The sequence below is a fragment of the Astyanax mexicanus genome, chromosome 2 (assembly GCF_023375975.1).
Source record: "Astyanax mexicanus isolate ESR-SI-001 chromosome 2, AstMex3_surface, whole genome shotgun sequence".
Lineage (NCBI taxonomy): Eukaryota > Metazoa > Chordata > Actinopteri > Characiformes > Acestrorhamphidae > Astyanax > Astyanax mexicanus.
The window spans coordinates 55,384,011-55,403,626 of NC_064409.1; the positions used below are offsets into that span (position 1 = coordinate 55,384,011).

The following is a 19,616-nucleotide window of genomic DNA, read 5'->3' on the forward strand; positions in this document are numbered from 1 at the left end:
AGAGTGTGTGTGTGAGAGAGAGGAGGGAGAGGAGCCGCAGGGCTCTGTGGTAAAAAGGATTATGTTGCATAGAGAGCTGATTTATGTTGGTCATGTAAGGCGTACAGTGCAGGAGAAAGGATGGTGAGGGAGGGGTTCACTGTGAGACAGATCCCTCGCCCTCCAGCCTCTTTTTTTTAAGAAGAGGTTTTTAATTATCCATCACAACTCCCAGAGGTGGAAGTTTACACCACCACAGATACTCTTAGTAAAATATCACAAATCAGAAAAGCTGGAACAAGGCGAACAATGAACATTTAAAAATTCAACGTTTCTTAGATTTACTTTGACTTTTATTTCATGGCAGACAGTAAATCAAATAAAGATGACCAGATAAAACATGAAATGTCTTGGAGAAATATCATGTTTTATCCGCTCAGCTTCATATAGTTTATTAATATAAATCTATTCCTTTATTTAAGCCCAGCAACATCTTACAAAAAAAAATTGAGACAGGGCTTTCAACAAGCGATTTGGTACAAAAGATGTATCCGCAAAAGGCTGAGTCTCTGAGGAGCAAAAAGGAGCAGAAATTATCCCATCAAAAAAATGTATGAGATAATTATTAAACCTTTTTAAAAACAATGTTTCTCAAAGAAAGATTAAAAAAGATTTGCATATTTATCCATCTACAGTACAAATAACAATGAATCAGGAAGAAGCTCATTGTATAAACGGAAAGGGCACAAGCCTAAGCTGAACAGTCATATCGTACATCCTGTGCAAGGCAAGTCCCGATGCTTGTTGCTCTGTATCTTAAGAAATTAAATGAAGTTGATCAGATTATTTCGATTTTCTGCCCCATTCTTTCTGGTTTAGGGCTTTTTGAGCAACCATAGCAGTCCTTGCAATATATTTCTCCGTGTTGTTTAAAAACAGACAAACAATTGTTTTAACTTAATCAGAAATAAGTTTGATTTTCAGTCGTTTAGAATGCTCCAACTAATCCTGCGGTGCTTAACAAGCTGCATAGGTCATATAAAACTTTCGCAACAAAGCATAAATTATTTGTGGCATGAATTCCACAGGATGTTGGAAGTATTTCTTTGAGATTCTGGTCCATGCTGACATGATTGCATCACGCTGTTCCTGACGATTTTTCAGGAACACTTTTAAGCTGCGAATCTCCTGCTCTTTGTTGGGTTCAGAGTTGGGAAGTGGGAAGAGGACACTGAACCCACTGTCATGCCCATACAATCAGAATTTGAGACCGCTTTTTATTTGTAGTATGTTATTTTGCTTATTTTAACTAGGCATTTGAACTCAGGTCAATAAAACTGAGGTCAATAGCTATATTAGCTTATTAACTCCAGCAAATACATGTTATGAATTAAAAGCAGCATTAAAGCAGCATTAGAGAGAATTCTTTTTTTTTTATGGCTTATGCTCTTTTAAGCTTATGGTCTCCCCCTACCATGAGCAAAAAATGAAAAGTGTTAAATTAACTCCCACAGAGTTGATTTTAACTCTTTTTCAGGGTTTATATAGGTCCACACTCTTTGGAGTTAAATCAACACTTTCAAAATAGTTAAAAATTTAACACCTTGCCAGAGTTCCTTTTTAAATCACATTTGTATTTCTTTAACTTCCTAAATTGTTACACTAACACTGGAAAGAGTAAAAAAATTAAAAATAAGAAGAAGATTAGTCAATTGATATGACTTTTTATTATTGAATTATTATTCAGGACAGGTTAGCGTGTAATCTTCCATTGTATTTCTTAGTGCATTGCCAACACTTTATCACAATTTACTGTACAAAGGAAGGTAACTTGCTCTTATAGCCTACAATATATTGGCTAGACAAACAACCATTAAACAAAATATAACACAATACCCAATGGAAGGTAGCCCTGGTGGGCAAGATTTCACACTGATGGTAAGTTAGGATCTGGGGGGGACACCCATTATGCAAATAACGTGTTTAACTGGGCGGAGTTTAATTAAATCTCTGTGGAGTTGGCCAGTATTTATTGGGTTTAGTGGGATTAACACTGAAATATTCAACTCTGTCAAATAACTCCAACACTGAACACCATTTAACTCTGAAAGTTACACTTTGAGAGTGAAAATCAACTCTCAGCTGTTTAACTCTGAAATTTCAACTCTCCTGTTTTGCTGTGTGAAATTTTGTAAAGTTCTTTGGTTGAAATCAATGACTGTAGAAATCATAGTTCAATTCCCCTCCATTCTAAAGAAATGATGTAAAAAATAATATCTGCAATGCAGCTACTCCATGTAAGTGGATTGCCTTCACTTTTAAATCAGTATGCAACAGCATGCATGCAACAGCTTCTGATAGGGGACGCATGTTGCACTGGGGCTGCCAACTTTGAATCCTTTACTAAACCGCATCAGGAAAATTTTCAGTCAGAACAGCAAGACAATAAAAACAGGAAAAACAATAAATAGAAAAAATAGTACAAAATCATTATTAAAAAGAGAGGACATAATTTGAATGTATACTATGTGGTCTAGCTCATGTTCAGGGTCAGATTCAGGCCTGCTGCAGGCTCGCGCAAAAAATGCTAGAAAGCTGTAGGATTTTTATAACCTATGCCAGTAAGCTAATAAATGTTAATGAGCACTGCACGTGTACTTATGAATATTAAAAACTAAAGGCTGGGCTGCAGGTTGAAGAGACAGAGAGAATGGCCCCCCACAGCAATGACATAAATATATAGATCACCTTCTGAAAGAAATCACTTGATGTATGTTTTATAATCAGTTAGGAAAAATGACAGAATGCAGACCCTGAAGGTGAATGTGTCCAAATATTTAATGCTATAATAAAACAGTAGCTTTTGTATGTGATGGAGCAGGTTCTCATTTAATTTGTCTCTTCTTTTCCTACTTGTTAGATTTGTCCTGTATGCTGTTGTTTCTCCCCTCTGCTATGTAGTAAAATGGTTTCTTCCATGTTCTCATTAGCTCAGGATCTGTTAATGAGCTGCTGATTGCCTTTAAAAAAGGAGGTCCCTGTTCACAAAGAGTTCTAGATTTTGTTTTGTGTTTAGATGCTGCTGCTGCTGCTGCTGCCAGAGGTAGATGTTGGTAGGCCAGCTTGGGTAAGGTAGTGGTTGTGGTTTTAACATGTTTTAAAGGTCTCTTTCCGCTAAAATCCACTTTTTCTAGTTCTTTGTGAAGTACTATAGGTCTACTATAGGAGTACTATAGGAGTTGTATATGCATGCTGCTAGTAGCTAGTAAAAGAAAAGCCTCAGAAAAACGAGTCGATCAGAGAGATGTAAAATGTCGACTTTAACCATTGACTTCATGCAGGGGCGAATTTTACCACCATGCAAACCACGCAATTGCTTGGGGTCCCAGGGATCAGGGGGCCCCCTGCTGGCCAAAGGTTTTGCCAAAAAAAAGGCATTATTATTTGTACTTTTTTGTTTGACACTGAAGAGACACCGTTCACGCAAGTTAAACTAGGCGAGGTAAACGGTCTTATCACAGCGGTGCCCAAAAAAGAAAGAAAATTAAGGAAAGGAAGTCCAGCACAAAAAGCTTTACAAAGCTCACCAATTTTTTCGCAGCAGAAAGAAATGAAATTGCATATTGCTATACAAAAGAATCCATTTGATCAGGGTCCCCGGAAAAAACATTGCTTGTGGCCCCAGAACTTCCAAAAATGCCCCTGACTTTATGGCCTCGCCCACCTCGGTTTAGGCCTACAGCTTCTGTTTACAGAGCTAGTTAGCGTTAGCTATCTTGTATAAGTAACTGTAGGTTCTAACCAGATCTCAGGTTGATTCTGCATTTTACCGAGACCCTAAATATACACTAGGGAAGCACGGTTTGACAAGGTAGCACAACTCGACAAAACACCGGTCAAAGTGGGCGCCGTTCACGTTGGATTGTATGATACAAAGCGGACTCTGGGGCTTCTACATGGTGAAACTGCCCAAGCACCAAATCACCAAGTCTGAGGTAAGAGGGAGGGAGAGCCGCCGGGACGGGCAGTCTGGGCTCGGCTTGAGGCGTCGATAACGTTTCTCAGTCCCGGGGAGAGAAAGCGCCACCGGGGCGGGCAGTCTGGGTTCTCAGCTTGGGGCATTGATAACGGTTTCTCGGCCACAGGGCCGCTCGAGTCTGTTGTTAAGTGAAATTTCAGGATTAACTTTACCTAGCACTCTATAGCTATATTCGCTTATTAGATCTAGATACAGTGCTGTATCTTTATAACTAAGGCTGTATCTCTGAAAAAAAAATTGTTGTTTGAGTTTTAGAGCTGTAAAATTGACTGTACGAGGAGGCAGGTAGGCGTTCTCTGCTGCAGTGCTGTTAGCCAATCAGAGGCAATATATTTGCATGTATAAATATTCATGATCAAGAGCCAAAAGCCAAGTCACACCTAAGAAACACAAAAAACGGCTCACATGGCATTCATTCATTTCATACTACACTGTAAAACCTGATAAGTTGACTAAACTCAAAACTTTAGTTGTAACAGATTACCTAATAAATTTTAAGTTCATGTAATATAATTTTTAAGTACAGTGAACTTAACAAATACATATACAAATATATTTAAAATTAATATTTTCCTAAACTTGTATTTAGTCTTATTTCTAGTTTTATTAAACTATTTTTTTAAATACTCATGAAAGAAAACAGCAAAGAATTAAAAATACTGAGAGCACAGTGAGAACACAGAGTTACTGCAGCTCAGTAAATGATGCTTGTTCTTACAGCCTACAACACAAAGAGCAAGCATTTAATCATAATAGGTGATCTACAAGTTTACCTAACCTAGCCTGGGAGAAATCACTACACACTAATGGTGAGTGTCAGAAACTGGGGGACACACCCAGTATGCAAATAGATGTGACAAAAGCCAATGGATAAGAGGCTGCCAATGGCAACAGACTAAACTCAGTTATTATAAGTTGGTTCAACTCAAAGATCTCAGTTTGAATGTATATGTGCCCACAAATGTTCATCTAACTCAAAATAGTTGAGTAATGTTTAGAAATCTCCAATTTTATATAAAACAGACTTAATTTATTTGAGTTCAAACAACTTCTGGGTTTACAGTGTAGAGACCACAACTAGACATTTTAAAATGAATTTAAAAATGATCGAATGAGACCTTTAAGTCATTGTGACTACATGTGATTGTTCTCCTTTTATGGGAGATACTTTGCATTGATTGTGGGTATTTCCTATTGATTGGACTTTTCCCCACATATCAGTTCTGTTTGGGAACATTCTTCTGAAAGGTGTCAGACTTGGGTTAATGTTAATTTATTTACTACTAGCACCTACACTTCTAGTGGCCGGTTTCTTTAGCTTGTGTTTTTTTTATGATTATTTTTCTTTTTTACTGTGTGTTCTTTTGTGACTGCACTGCCTCTAAAGCTGCTGTTTTAGTGCAGTTGGCTTTGGGAGTTTTGGGTTGTGTAGTGCATCTAGCTGACTCAAAAGTAATTGAATTTTGAATTGGATTTCTAATGGTAACTTTGGGAGCTGGAAGGGGTTTGTGTGGTGTTTGGAGAAATAGAAGTGAACTGTAGTTTCTGTCCTAACTTTATTGTGTGTGTGGTGTTAATTGCATTCTGCATCAGTGTGAGACAAATCGCTGGACTATATGTGAATTGCATCTCTTCCTTTGGGCTTCCTTTACTGAATGTGATTGGTGGAATTGGCCGTGAAGATTTTTTTTTCTACTTAAGATAAAGATAAAGTAACTGTTACCAAATACAGCCTAGGTGGAAATAAACCTGAAGCACAAAGGGTCATGTGGTCATGGGCCTTGTTCTGTGGCACTAATTCATAGATACCATTAACACAAATGAGGAAGCTAGGCATGACACCCTCATAATTCTCAGATTCTCAAATTATTGGAAAGACTTTGGCTATTTTACCATCTACAGATATTAAAAGACTCTGGAAAAATCCCTGTGTGATACTGTGATCTTGAGGTCCTCAGGTGGCACTGCATTAAAAACCAAAGCCATGATTCTGTACAGGAAATCACTGCATGGGCTTAAACACTGCACTTAAACTGTTACTGTTTAAGTATATGCAGAGATGAAGCCATATCTAAACATACTGCAGAAACACTGCAGTCCCCTTGAGGCCAAAGCTTATTTAAAATGAACTGAGGCCAAATAGAAAACTGTTCTGTGGTCAGAGTAAAAATTTAAATGAGCCATAGCTCAGAAAACAGCATTTCTAAACAGTTGGACCATCTAAAATGGGCTTTGCCATTTAGAGCTATAAAAAACAATTGAAAGAGCTGGACCTCTGTCTGAAATAGGGGTAAATGGTAGAGTACTCCCAAACAAGTGTCTTAAAAATAAATTCTACTTGTAACAAATGCACAAACAAGCACTCAAGATTCATGATATTGAACGTTATAGAAAAAGTGTAATTAGTTGTTATCCGCATAGGTATGAAACTTTTTCATGGTTTTTGTACAAAGAGAAGGTGAAGATCCCAAAAGCTGAACTAACAAAAATATATTTTGATGAGTAAAAATAAAATTGTCTCTGTTAAATGTGATTTAAACTAAGGTAGCTTGAAATGCATCTGGGGAAAGAGATACATCTTGGCAGAGAGCGTTCAACAGTTACATCTTAATTTTGCCAACAATTAGCATTTATGTAAATGATTACCCTGCAGACACTGAAGTTGACGATGAGAACAAAACTGAATTTGTTGCATTATTTATTTTTCTTACAGTGTGGTTCTTGTCAATTCCCATTCATTATCACCATCACACATCAGGCCTGTTAATCAGGGAATATGGAGATATTATGCTTCATATAAAACAACTGAAACCTGTTATTGTATATTAAGCAAGCCAAAGTCATGTTCAAACTGCAGAAAGCCAGACTTTGCCATTGACACTTGTAGAAATTCAACAAAGTTTACTCTAAAATGCAACTTTGTGGATGTTCAACTTGCTGGTACATGAAGCACAGTCCTGCTTGTTAAAGTGTGAAAATGGGCTTCTTCTCTTCACGCATAGAATCTGTTTTTCATTCTCAAAAGCAATTGAAATTTATGTTGCTGGCTGAAAGCAGTAAATTAATGATTTGCTAGATTTCAAGAGATGAAAACTACCAGAGCACCAGCAAATGTGACCGTGACCCCAAGCGTGCACAGATATACTTCTTTATCAGTGTGAAATGAACTGAGCTGAAAATTATATTTGATTAGAGAAGAGAGTCAAAGCTCACGGTCTAAAGGATGCTTTGCGAAAATCTTGCACAGTGCTTTATGAAAACAAATGTACTGTGAGAAAATGTGGTGCCTGATGAACAGTATGCAAATGATGAAGTGCCTGGGGAAACCAAACCCCAAACATTCCATAAGGTTTAACTGCTGAGTTGCAGTGTGCTCTCAGGTACAGGCCTATTATTTACAGACGTCTGATGGGTTCAGCTTCAGTGTATGTCCACAAAAAGCGTGTTTTTTTATTTTGTAACAATAGAGTACCTCTTTTTACGATTACTGTTTAAAGTGCATAATGTAAAAGATTTTGTTTAAACAGACCTGCTTTTGTATCCTGTTTTTTCTCGTATTGATATAAAAAACAATGAGAGAAGTCTACACTGTCTTTTGAGTTCAAAACAGTTCATATTTTAAAAGGTTTGTATTCACAGATGGCATGTAAATACAATACAATTCATGTTGATTTTCTACTTTGTACTACTTTGTAAAAAATACACTCCTCATCATAAAAATGTTGCACCCAGAAGGAAGTTATTGACAGGAACGATAGGGCTGACACTGTGAGACATGCACATGATTCACGTTTCACGCTCGACTGTGCATGTGTGACGCAAGCAAGGACAAGTCTTATCACTTGTACCTGACTGACTATATAAGGTTGTCCCTTCGCATGTGTAGCAAGGTATTCCAAGGTGGTACACTAGATGACCTCAGAATTCTGCTTGCATGAAAATATTAAGGACTGAAAGCTTTAACTGTTTCTCCTGTATTTTTTTTAAACATTACATTTGTTTGTGTTTAGTGTTTTACCAATTAGAACCGGTAAATAGGCTACACTTCAGGTTCACTTCACTCTCAGACCTACAGTTTTATCATTATTAACATCAGTTTTATTGGCCCTACAGTAAAACCCTATGGAGCACTACAGGATATGCTACATCTGCCAAAGGTTCACAGCAGTTTCTGCATTACAGTTAATAGCTAAATAAGGTAGTAAACACTGTAGTTCACTGCTTGGCATTCTTGTTGTTATCAGACAAAATTTATTTCAGGAAGGTACGTCCAGACCTGGACTTGGACCTTGCACACATACGGATAACAGAACCTTTTGGTTTTATATATATATATATATATATATATATATATATATATATATACAGTCATATGAAAAAGTTTGGGCACCCCTATTAATCTTAATCATTTTTAGTTCTAAATATTTGGGTGTTTGCAACAGCCATTTCATCTTGATATATCTGATGGACACAGTAATATTTCAGGATTAAGTCAGTAAAAAGTAGTAAGGAGTATTCAAATCAATAAAATGATAAGGGTGCCCATATATTTACACCGGTCAAATTTTGGTTTAATGCATATTGCACATTTTCTGTTAGTACAATAAACCTCATTTCAATCCTGAAATATTACTGTGTCCATCAGTTATTGGATATATCAAATTGAAATGGCTGTTGCAAACACCCAAATATTTAGAACTAGATTTAGATTAATAGGGGTGCCCAAACTTTTTCATATGACTATATATATATATATATATACAGTCAGGGAGAACTGACTGCAAAAAGTGACTCCCAACAGCCACGACTGCAAACACTCAGCACACAGTGATGTCCTCCATCAGTCACTCTGTTATTACCAGCTTGGAAAGATGTCATAACAGGACCTACAACGAGCTCTGGCTACAGTTAATGTCAAAGTACAGCACCTATCATCACAAATGGAGAAAAAGGAAAAAGGAGACTCCACAATTTAGATTTTTATAAAAGGTGTGCAGGTTACAGGGCGAGTAAAAAGTCGCAGGACACAATTTTATTAACAAAATATGGAGGCTTTTCAGATGGTGAGCATGTTAGAGACATGTAGAATTGCATGTTTAGCAGGCTGAAGATTTTACACACATGCTATTAGCATTCAAGAAGCTTTTGCCGCTTCATATTAATGCCGCTTTTGTAGGGCTGGGAGACTTTCAGGACCCCTGTATTCTTTATTCTTGCCCATATCGATTACTCTTTTGTTTTTAAATTCTGTTAAAGATTTTCCCACTGTGTGTGTTCATGAAAGCAACCTACAGAAGAATTTGAGCCAACTGATCAACTCCAGCAGCTTCCTCCAAAAAAAAAAGCTGTGTGTGTCATTCATTAAATATTTATTTTATGAACCGTAATTGTGATACTGATTTGAGGTCATTACACCCAGAGCTACAATCTTGTGTCACTGACCTTTGCATTGTGGGTCATAAACATGAACCATGAACTGTGTCAGTACTCTGTATGAACTCTGTATGATCTCCAACTTTATGTAAAATGTTAATCATTAACAAGAAAAATAAAACTATATTTAACATAAGTCAACTGAAGACCAACATGTAATTACAAAATAATAATCATTAAATTCAAAATTCCTATTAAAAATTTTTTTTTCACATCTTTACAAGCTGTTCCTCTGTTAATTCTGTAAAGTAATCCAAGTACTTTAGATCTTGTTCAGCCTATTCTACCTGGTGTGCCATTTGTTTGTAATACAATAATTACAGAGAACAAGCAGTACAAAAAGAACCAGCCTGAATTATACACTGTCCACTGTAATGATCAATCATTTAGAAACTTTTGTGTAGAAAGATATGTATAGTCATTATTAAGAGTTAAAACAAGGCCTTCCTTTACCTCTGTAGCTAAAGTGCTGCCATGCCAGTGTGCTGAATCTATATTCTGATGTGATGTGATGTGATGGCAGAGGTTAAGCTACTGTTTGATTGTCTGTAAAGGATACATTTTGATTGGTAATGTAATGTCTTCAAATGTGTAGGTTAAGAAAATGCAATATATTTTTTCTAAAGCTAAAGCTGGCTGCTCGGCAATGCTGCATCAGCAGCAGCTCGAAAAAGAAGTGGTGGCTGGCTCCACATGTATCGGAGGAAGCATGTGTTAGTCTTCACCCTCCGGGTGTGTTGGTGCATTACTAGTGATAGAAGGAGTCATACTGAGTGGGTTGGGTAATTGGCTGTGTAAATTGGGGAGAAAATGGGAAAAATTAGAAATAAAATTATAATAAAAAAAGAAATCATAGGTGATTAGTAGCAGTACGACCTAAAGGCGGTTTTGTCCTGAAGCTGTCTAAAAGAAAAAAATGATGGAGATCCTTAATTTGTAAGCTACTTTTTTACAGTGCAATATATGGCATGTTTTCTCTTCACTAGTTGGATTTGGATGCTACAGTGTCATGGGTGTAGAGATGCTGCTCCAGAAAGGCCAGGGTTTTTTGCCAGGAATCTTCCTGAGCTTTACTGTGTGGTACCATTTGTCCTCCCCACACCACCACCACTGCAACAAAAAAACAATGAGAAAATACATTTTCTTTTAAAATTACAATCAAAAGCCTTTGCTACTCTTCTAGCATGCAAAAGAATTTTGCCGACGCAACCAAATGTATACACTGGCTTAGAGACATTTTACTGTTAGATTTACTGTTAAATTAGAAAAGATCAAGCATTTGCTTAGAGGATCAACTAAATTTGGAAGCCAGTGTCTCATTTTGAATATATGCAAACCATCACCTTAAACTAAGTGAAGTTCCAACATTATTTTCATTGCACATCTTAGTGTGCAGAAATGTTAACTGAATCTGTACATGTCCTCCCCTTCTGTGTGTTTTTTTAACCATAAGGCATAAGTTGGGAATTAGAGATGGGTGGTGGGGATGATAGTGTTTTTTTGGGGGGAAATTATAATGTAAAAATGCTATTTGCTGCTTGTCTTTCAAATACCTATTCAGTTTAATAAAAAAATACATTGGTATATGACAAATTCCTGGTACAAACATGACAGTGTGAATTGGGAAATGCTAAATAACCACACAACTTTAGAAATATAATGTCCCATCAATCTGCCACTCATTATCAGCTCTGATGAGTTTTTCGTTGTCAATGTTGTCAGTTTTGTGTTCAATGTTTTGCTAGTACATCAGTTGTAAAAAGTTCTATATAAATAAATTTGTACAAAAGTAAAGAGAAAATTGCCATCTCATTAATTTTGGCACATTAGTGAATAGTTAAATTCACTAACGTGCCCACAAACGTTTGGACATTTAGTGTTTTATATAGCCGACACACAAAAGGGCAGTTTCTCAGAAAGGTATTAGGCCTAGTCATAGACTATATTTTTTCCCTCAATGGAATATTCTCTATTCTAGAATACTGCTTAATCAAACACGAGACTTAATCTCTGTCTGGGGCCACTGTGGCAAAGTGTCTAATCTAGTATCCTCAGATCCTTAAATCTCAGTATCCTCAAATCCTTAAACCTCAACACATCCTCAAATTAAAGTTTTACCTGTAGTCTTTGCCTCTATCAATTTGAAGTTGCTGGATCGGACATGAGGGCAGTAGGGAGGCTCAATGAGATGACCAGTGTGGGGGTATGAAAGCACAGTCAACAGGTGACTATTCCCAGCTTGCTCCATCATCTTCTTCATCTAGTAGTGCAAGAAGAAATAATGACTCACAAAGCCCAAGACTCCAGCTGAGCAAAGAACAGTGCAGCTTTAGAACTATATCAGACAAAAGTAATGATTTAAATGTAATCCTTTATTTAAAAAAAACTGTGAAAAATGATGTTGCTCTTTCAACCTGGAGTACAACATCAGATGCATCTGTAAACTCTTTGAAATGAAGTATTTGAAACTACAGTACTCACATCTTCTGCAGATTCTGCTGCTGCCCAATTTTGATCATCCTCACCAACAATCAGTAAAATAGGGCATTGGATAAGACCCATCTGGTCAAAACAAACTTGAGTTTCACAAACTGTGACTGCAGAATAATCATATGCACCAAGAAATGCACAACATTAGACATCTTATAAAATGATCAACAACTGATAATCATTTCACGTATTCTCACTTCAACTTTCTTTGAAGGGTCGTCTGGTATCGGCAGCAGCAGATCTCGCCAAATGATTCTCCGCTCTTCATCATAGCGAGTGTTCTGGACATTCCTTTAAAAAAAGAATCAACTAAAGTAATTTAATTAAATCAATTTGGCATACAACTGATTATTATTATATTGTACCATTTTTATGCTTTCAATCATTTTACTTCGAGCAACTTAATATTTAAAATATTTAATTTGGATCATTTCAAAGCAGTGTGTGTTTTTTTTATTCAAGAAACTTCAGCTATCCTCTACACTGTGTTAACATTCTTATGTCAACACGCTATCTAATGTTATCTAACATTTTGTTTTTGATTTCATTTGACTAACAGCTGAAAACTGTGAAAATAACTTAATCAGCTGTACTCTGTCAGAAATGGACTGATTCACGTGGGATGAGTGGAATTTTCTCTTCACCATAAAACCAAATATATTAATTTCTAAGAGTGTAGGGAAATAAATGCCAGCTAAAGCTGCCAGAAGACCTTTGGAAATTTAAATATTGCTTTGAACATAAAATTTCCACAAAATTGAATGATTTGCATCAAAAGTTTGATGTACTTTTACACTGCTGCTCATACAAGACACAGCTTAGTGCCAATCCAGTGCCTTGAAACTTGAAAATGTGAAAATTAAAAAAAAAATAAAAATTAAAAATGTGACTGTCAAAGTCCGGGGGTCATCTTAATGATTGTTTTATGGTAAAAGGTAAAAGGTCTTTACTGATACTTGTAGCGCAATTAGTAAAACAATTAATTCTACAAGGAAAGTCCATTATCTGCTACTCACTTTTTGATCTCTTTAAAGACATCAGCCAATGATCCATTTACAGGCATAATGTGGCTTCCACTAACACACACTACACATTTGGGCTGAAAGGGAGAGCAAGCAAGTTATAGAAAAATCTATAGCAAAACTGTTACAGATAATCAAATTACATGCTATTTGCTGAAAAAAAAACAATACACAAAACATTTCACCTTTAATAATAACAAGAAGGACACTAATAAGAACATATTTAGGTCTATAGCAGATTGACCTGTAAACCAACTATAAAAGACACTCAAACACACATACTAAATATTCCAACCATAAGGGATTGGCTTTGTTAATATGCTCAAAGGTTACCAAAGTAGCAACAGAAGTACAATAAAGACAAAGGTAGATCACAATAAGCTGCCCTTACATTGATCTCTGAGGAGTACGCTGCCATGCCAAGAGTCACAGACACACCAAACGACAAGCCCATCATGGCTATTCTGTCAGGACACACCTGCGGATGTTGCTTCAACAAACTAAAGGCAGCCTGAAAAAGATACGCAAAACATTAATTTCAGTGCCGTATTAACATGTGCTTTTTTATTGTATTTTTCTCTGCTTAGTGTCATTCTTTAGTGTCTCTGTCACTACATTTCAGCACAAATGCCAACCTTTAACAGACCAATACCTCAAAGTAGTCATTGTCCACATTTTGTGGTGTTCCACTAGCATCCTTAAGTCCAATGTACTCCAGAGTTAATGTGATGTAGCCATGAGAGGCCAGCAGAGCAGAGCGATATTCCACCAGCCCACCTCCTCCACCCCAGAGGTCCAGCACAGCAGGGAACGGGCCAGGACCTACAGATGAGAACACTCTTAAAGTCACTCACATTTCTTTTTTCTGTGATCTAGTAATCATATCCAATATCAATCTGGGTTTAAGATGGATATAAACCGCTATCTCTCTTTGAACTGTCTAAGAATAGTCCTACAGCTCTGGAAAAAACTAAGAGACCACTTCAGTTTCTGAATCAGTGTCTCTGATTTTGCTATTTATAGGTATATGTTTGAGTAAAAATGAACATTGTTGTTTTATTGTATAAACTACCAACAACATTTCTTCCAAATTCCAAATAAAAATATTGTCATTTAGAGCATTTATTTGCAGAAAATGAGACATGGCTGAAATATCGATAAAAAAGATGCAGAGCTTTCAGACCTTAAATAATGCAAATAAAACAAGTTCATATTCATAAAGTTCTAAGAGTTCAAAAATCAATATCTGGTGGAATAACCCTGGTTTTTAATCACAGTTTTAATACATCTTGGCATGTTCTCCTCCACCAGTCTTACACACTACTTTTGGATAACCTTATGCCACTCCTGGTGCAAGAATTCAAGCAGTTCAGCTTGGTTTGATGGTTTATTATCATCGTATATAGAATATAGTATATATAACTGTATATAGAACTACACTTTAACATCCATCTAATCCCTTTTCTATTTTACCTGGAGGTATGAAAAGGGTCCCCTTTAACCCTTTCTCCCTGACATCAATCCTCTGCACTCCAGGACTGCTGTACCATCGCTCAGCTACAACAGAGGCTAGAGCTTGTTTTTCTTTGAACCACTTGGTTAGATGGCCTTCATACACAGATATGTGCACCTCAATGGGCTTGAAGACGTCCTTGTTTCTAAATCTGTTTTAAAAACAAAAACATAACAAATTGTAACAGAAGAAAGGTTTGAGTGAGTCATTACTTAAGCAGTACATAATCTCTAGGAATTGCTGAAGTTAACCTGAGGCCTTTTCTGCTTCCAGGAATTGGTCTCATACTCCACAGCAGGCCCATGGGCTCAAGTCCATCATACGATCCACCAAGACTGACATCTTCAGACACTGAGAAAGAAGGGTACTCTACATTAGAGCTCTCACAGTGAACACAGAGTCAACAACACTTTAACCAGCAGAGGAAAGTTAACTAGTTAACATTTATTCAGTTTCTCAAATGTGAAGGCTCCTTAGGGGAAATTATGTTACTTTTATTGCTTCTCCAGTATATATTGAGGGGGAAAAGAATTCACAAAAACATATCAAATATTTAAGTCCTTTCACTTAGACCCAATTTACACCAGGCAACATAATGTGATTAGATTACTAACCTTATCCAGATATAATCCTGATGTGACCAGGTGTAAACAGGATCTTACTTACGGTTTCATAAACTCATACACAGCAGATTTAAGTACTGTTGCTTATAACAATAACTGAAATAGATAGAGTAAAAACTACATTTCCAGAAACAATTTGAGTAGAACCACAAGAAGAATCAGGCAAAAAAAGTGTATTATTGAGAAACTGATAAAACTGTGGCAGATCTCAGTGTGCCCAGGATCTACCAGCACAAGAACTGAATACTATTATTATTATAGATATTCTTATCTTTTTGATGCACTCTTAATCTAAATCAATATGATAAATAATATATGTGTAACCTATTGAACAGCTTTGAAGATGCAAAACAAAACGAAATGAAACAGAAAAAGAAAACTGCAACTGCAGATGTGTAGAATAGTAGTATGTGTAATTTACTTGAAAAGAAACACAATTATTATGATTTAAACATGATAAAAAAATATAAATCTGTCCAATCTGATCTATGGCTCATTAGATCTCATTTAATTGATTTATTTTAACTTATATGTATGAAGCATTTTTTTACTACTGTCACAAAAATCTTGTAGTAAGCAAAGAATCAAACAACATACAAAAACATAAAAATTGGGTGATCCACCTCTGACTTCTAAGCTTTATTATAACTGTATTTTAGATAAAGAGTGCATTAAAATAAATTCATTTCCTTCAGTTTCTTGCTGCACATGCAGGGTGTTCTACAAAGTTCTGCTGCAGTTTTACAAGTAACTCAGGACTCTCAGGCTGTTCCTCCTGCCTCTGTAGAACAGACAGAAATAAGACACTGTGAGGAGAAGCTAGAGCTAGCCTACCTTTGACAGATCCGGATGCATCACTCTTGTAATGACCAAACGCCTCCCAGAAGTCCCCGTCCTCCGACTGCAGCAGTGCATGCAGAGTCACCGGCTGACTGGGCAGCAAAAACTGCACAACTACCTCGAACTTCTCATCCACCAGACAGCGGAGAGGACGCACAGAGAGTAAAGGACAGTGTCTGATCCCGGCCATTCTACTGCTGGAGTGAAGCACAGAACAAACCAACTTCTTTCTGACTGCAGAAAGAAAGAGAGAGAGAGAGAGAGAGAGAGAGAGAGAGAAAGAGACCCACCCAAACACAGAGTACACACACATATTTACACACACACACAAAAGAATATTTACTGCCCTGATTGTAAAAACCCTTACGTCATTTTAGTTTCATACCTTTACAAATAATTTCATGTTTTTTCTGTCACAATATTTCCATATTTGCTGTTAATATGTTATTTTAATTGTGCTTTGGCAACATTTGTGCAATTTTACTGCATTTTAATGTCATACATTATGATACATGATGTCTCACTACAGATTTGATTGCTTCTTCAATATTAAGTTCAGTTGTATTGTTCTGATTGTGTTTTGCCAATACATTATCTAGTAAAAGGGTCATGCCAGTAAAGTTTTGAAATTAAGTGTGTAAGAAAGAGAGAGAGAGAGAGAGAGAGATAGTGATAGATGTAACTAGCTTGTATAAAGTTAAATTATTCACACAATTGTTTATGCAAAGAAATACGTATCTCACTCATTGACATGTACTTCTGCAAAAGATATGTATCTATAAATTAACTCGTACTGTGTAACTCACTACCTGTTGTCCAGTAGATAAGAAGATAAAGGAAAAGTGTTGTTGGTGAGAAGGAACAGACAGGGGCATTCTGCAGTGCAGAACAATCCTTTCCAAAGCAAATAAATGTAAATAACACTGTAAAAATGTTGAAAGAAACAGTATCTTTGCTGGATGGAACACTGGGCATGCCTGCTCTCTGTTGTTCCTGCTGAGCAGAGCTGTGCCTGTGGATTTACTCTCTCTTTCTCCATCACTTCAGTCTGCAGTTCTACACTTGACACTACGGCGCCCCTAAGATTTTTTATTTTTTTTTACAAGATGTAAAAAAATAACTTAAGTTAACTTAAGTTGCAGGGATGATTTAGTAAGGCATAGAAACGAGATATTTAAGAGACATCTAATTAAGGCGTTGAAATGAGATTATTTACTCATGAGGCGACTTATGAAGGAGTGGGAACAAGATAATTAAGTTGTGGGGACAACTTGTTAAGGCATGGAAACAAGATAATTATTAAGACATAAAAACCAGATAATTACGTCACAGGAATAAATTATTAAGGCAAGGAAACGAGATAATTCAGTCATTGGGACAACTTATTTAGATGTGGGAATGAGATTTATGAAGGAATTTTTTGAAGGAATGGGAACAAGATAATTAAGTTGTGGGGTGACTTATTAAAGAGTGGGGTCGAGATAATTAAGTCGAGGAGATTAATTACTAAGGCATGGAAACAATATAATTAAGTCATAGAGATTATTAAGTTATTAAGACGTGGGAACGAGATAATTAAGTCATGGGGTGAATTAAAGAGGCATAGGAATGAGATAATTAAGTCGCATAGATAACTTAAGATGTGAGAAAGAAACAATTAAGTTATTGGGGCATGGAAATTAGATAATAAGTTGTGGGGATGACTTATTTAAGCCTGGGAATGAGATAATTAAGTCCTGGCCATATAGTTCATTCCCATGATTTAATTATCCCGTTCCCATGCCTTGTAAGTCACCCCATGACTTAATGATCTGGAGGCCACGCTTTTTGTCTTGTTTCCTGATGTCACCTTAGCGGCTTCGTACTATGCCAGTGAACAAACACAGATAATAAATACTTCAGCTTAGACAGTACTAAAGTTTAACGTTGACTAATAGTGATCAGAATTGGTGATCAGTCTGCACAGTGACTTTACCATGCAGGATAAAAGAGTGTAAAAGGTAAGCTGAACTGATTTAACATTAATCAGTCTTTCATTAGTCTAGTCTAACTTTACTTTAATTATTCAGCTGTTAAATCAGACCTGATTAAAGCTGTATTTAACAGACTGTGATACTAATGTTACACAGGTAATGTAGTGAGTGAGTGTGAGTGTGTGTGTATTAGGTAATAGTGAGTCTGTGGAGTGAGGTGGGGGAGGAGGTCACTCACCGCCAGGAGCTGAAAGAGTCTCTCTGAACTGAGTTCAGCTCTGCTCCTCTAAAACTTCACTTTATCTCAGAGCTGAGGTTAATAAATAAACCGCTCATCATACTCACACTCTCTCTCACACTCTCAAACACACACACGCGCGCGCGCACACACACACACAGCGCTGCTGTACCGTGTGTAGACACGCCGTAAACCAGTGGCGGAACCATAAGACCGACTTTAATCCCCAGTGTATTAGTTAATGTTTCAGAGAGGTTTAAAGTAGGTGGCGGAGTTATTTCAGCAATTCAGTGTTTTCCCTCTTTACACTGGTTGCCAGATTGGTCTTTCTCAATCCGTTCAGGTGACCTGGCAGCCGGCTAGTAAAAAATGTGTTAAAAAAATTAAAAGTATTAAATAAACATAATAGTAATAAATTATGTATCATATATATATATATATATATATATATATATATATATATATATATATATATATATATATATATATATATATATATATAACAAATATACTACACTTTTTAATATAAAGTAATGTATTTTTTGCCTATAGCACCCATTTTAGAAAACTTTTAATACATTAACATATTTCATTTTAATGAACAGTTAATATATTTTAAAAACAAAATATTATACTACACATTTAATTAGCTAATTAATGATGTACATACTAAAGAATTGTTTGCCCAACACATTTGAAATAAAATCCCATATAAACTGTAGTGACCTACTAATGGTTTTAAACTATTACTATATATTATAAATACATAAACTATATAATAATTTTATATTACATTAAAGTACTTACACTATTAAGGACATTGAAAAAATGGTGGATGCAACCAGGTTAAATTTAATTTATTTCTGTCTTTCTGAATCCATTCAGGTGACCTAACAGCTAGCTAGTAATAAAGTATTAAAAATAAAGTATAAAAAATCATTTTAAGCAAATATTATGCTACACATTTAATAATGTACATGTTTGCCTTACATATAAAAAAGGGCATATAGGCACCATCTAAGAATAAAGTTAATTAAATATAACTATTAATATTAACTACTATATTAACATATTTAATTCTATATTAAACTAATGACTATTAACTATTACTTCCTGACATAATATATTTTTTTCATTATTGTACTTCGGACGCAACCTTTCCTTTTTTATTGTTTCATCCCACTAAACATTAGACGTCTTATGGACGTGAAGATCATGTCTATATTGCGTCGGTCGGTCCAAGACCAATTCTGTACGTCTACACGACGTGCAAACTAGGTCCGCTATTTGGACGTCTAACTATGACCCCACTTGGACGTCAATATGCAGTTAAACATTTGAACGTCGGACTAGGTCACTTTTTTGGACGTCATGGGGACGTCTAATACAGGTGCAGGAAATTAACATTATTTAAGAATATATTTATTTTTAAATGTATGTCAAAATTGTTGTTATCAATATTGTTA

General features: G+C 36.1%; 1 protein-coding gene across 3 annotated transcripts; it reads right to left on the reverse strand.

The window, feature by feature from the left end:
* Positions 1-9,370: 9,370 nt before the first annotated feature.
* On the reverse strand, positions 9,371-18,386 carry acot19 (acyl-CoA thioesterase 19). 3 transcript variants are annotated; one of them, XM_007246542.4, is made up of 11 exons: positions 18,151-18,386; positions 15,934-16,136; positions 14,728-14,827; positions 14,437-14,627; positions 13,616-13,785; positions 13,355-13,474; positions 12,958-13,040; positions 12,139-12,232; positions 11,933-12,013; positions 11,570-11,711; positions 9,371-10,561 (listed from the first exon to the last, which is right to left on the reverse strand). In XM_007246542.4, exons 2-11 carry the CDS (start codon positions 16,127-16,129, stop codon positions 10,434-10,436), a joined length of 1,305 nt encoding a protein of 434 aa, XP_007246604.3. In that variant the 5' UTR covers positions 16,130-16,136; positions 18,151-18,386; the 3' UTR covers positions 9,371-10,433. The 3 variants fall into 3 exon arrangements, with proteins under 3 accessions (XP_007246604.3, XP_007246603.3, XP_049330560.1); XM_007246541.4 differs by having other exon boundaries at positions 15,934-16,173; positions 18,151-18,385; XM_049474603.1 differs by lacking the exon at positions 18,151-18,386 and having other exon boundaries at positions 15,934-16,677.
* Between the last annotated feature and the right edge of the window lie 1,230 nt (positions 18,387-19,616).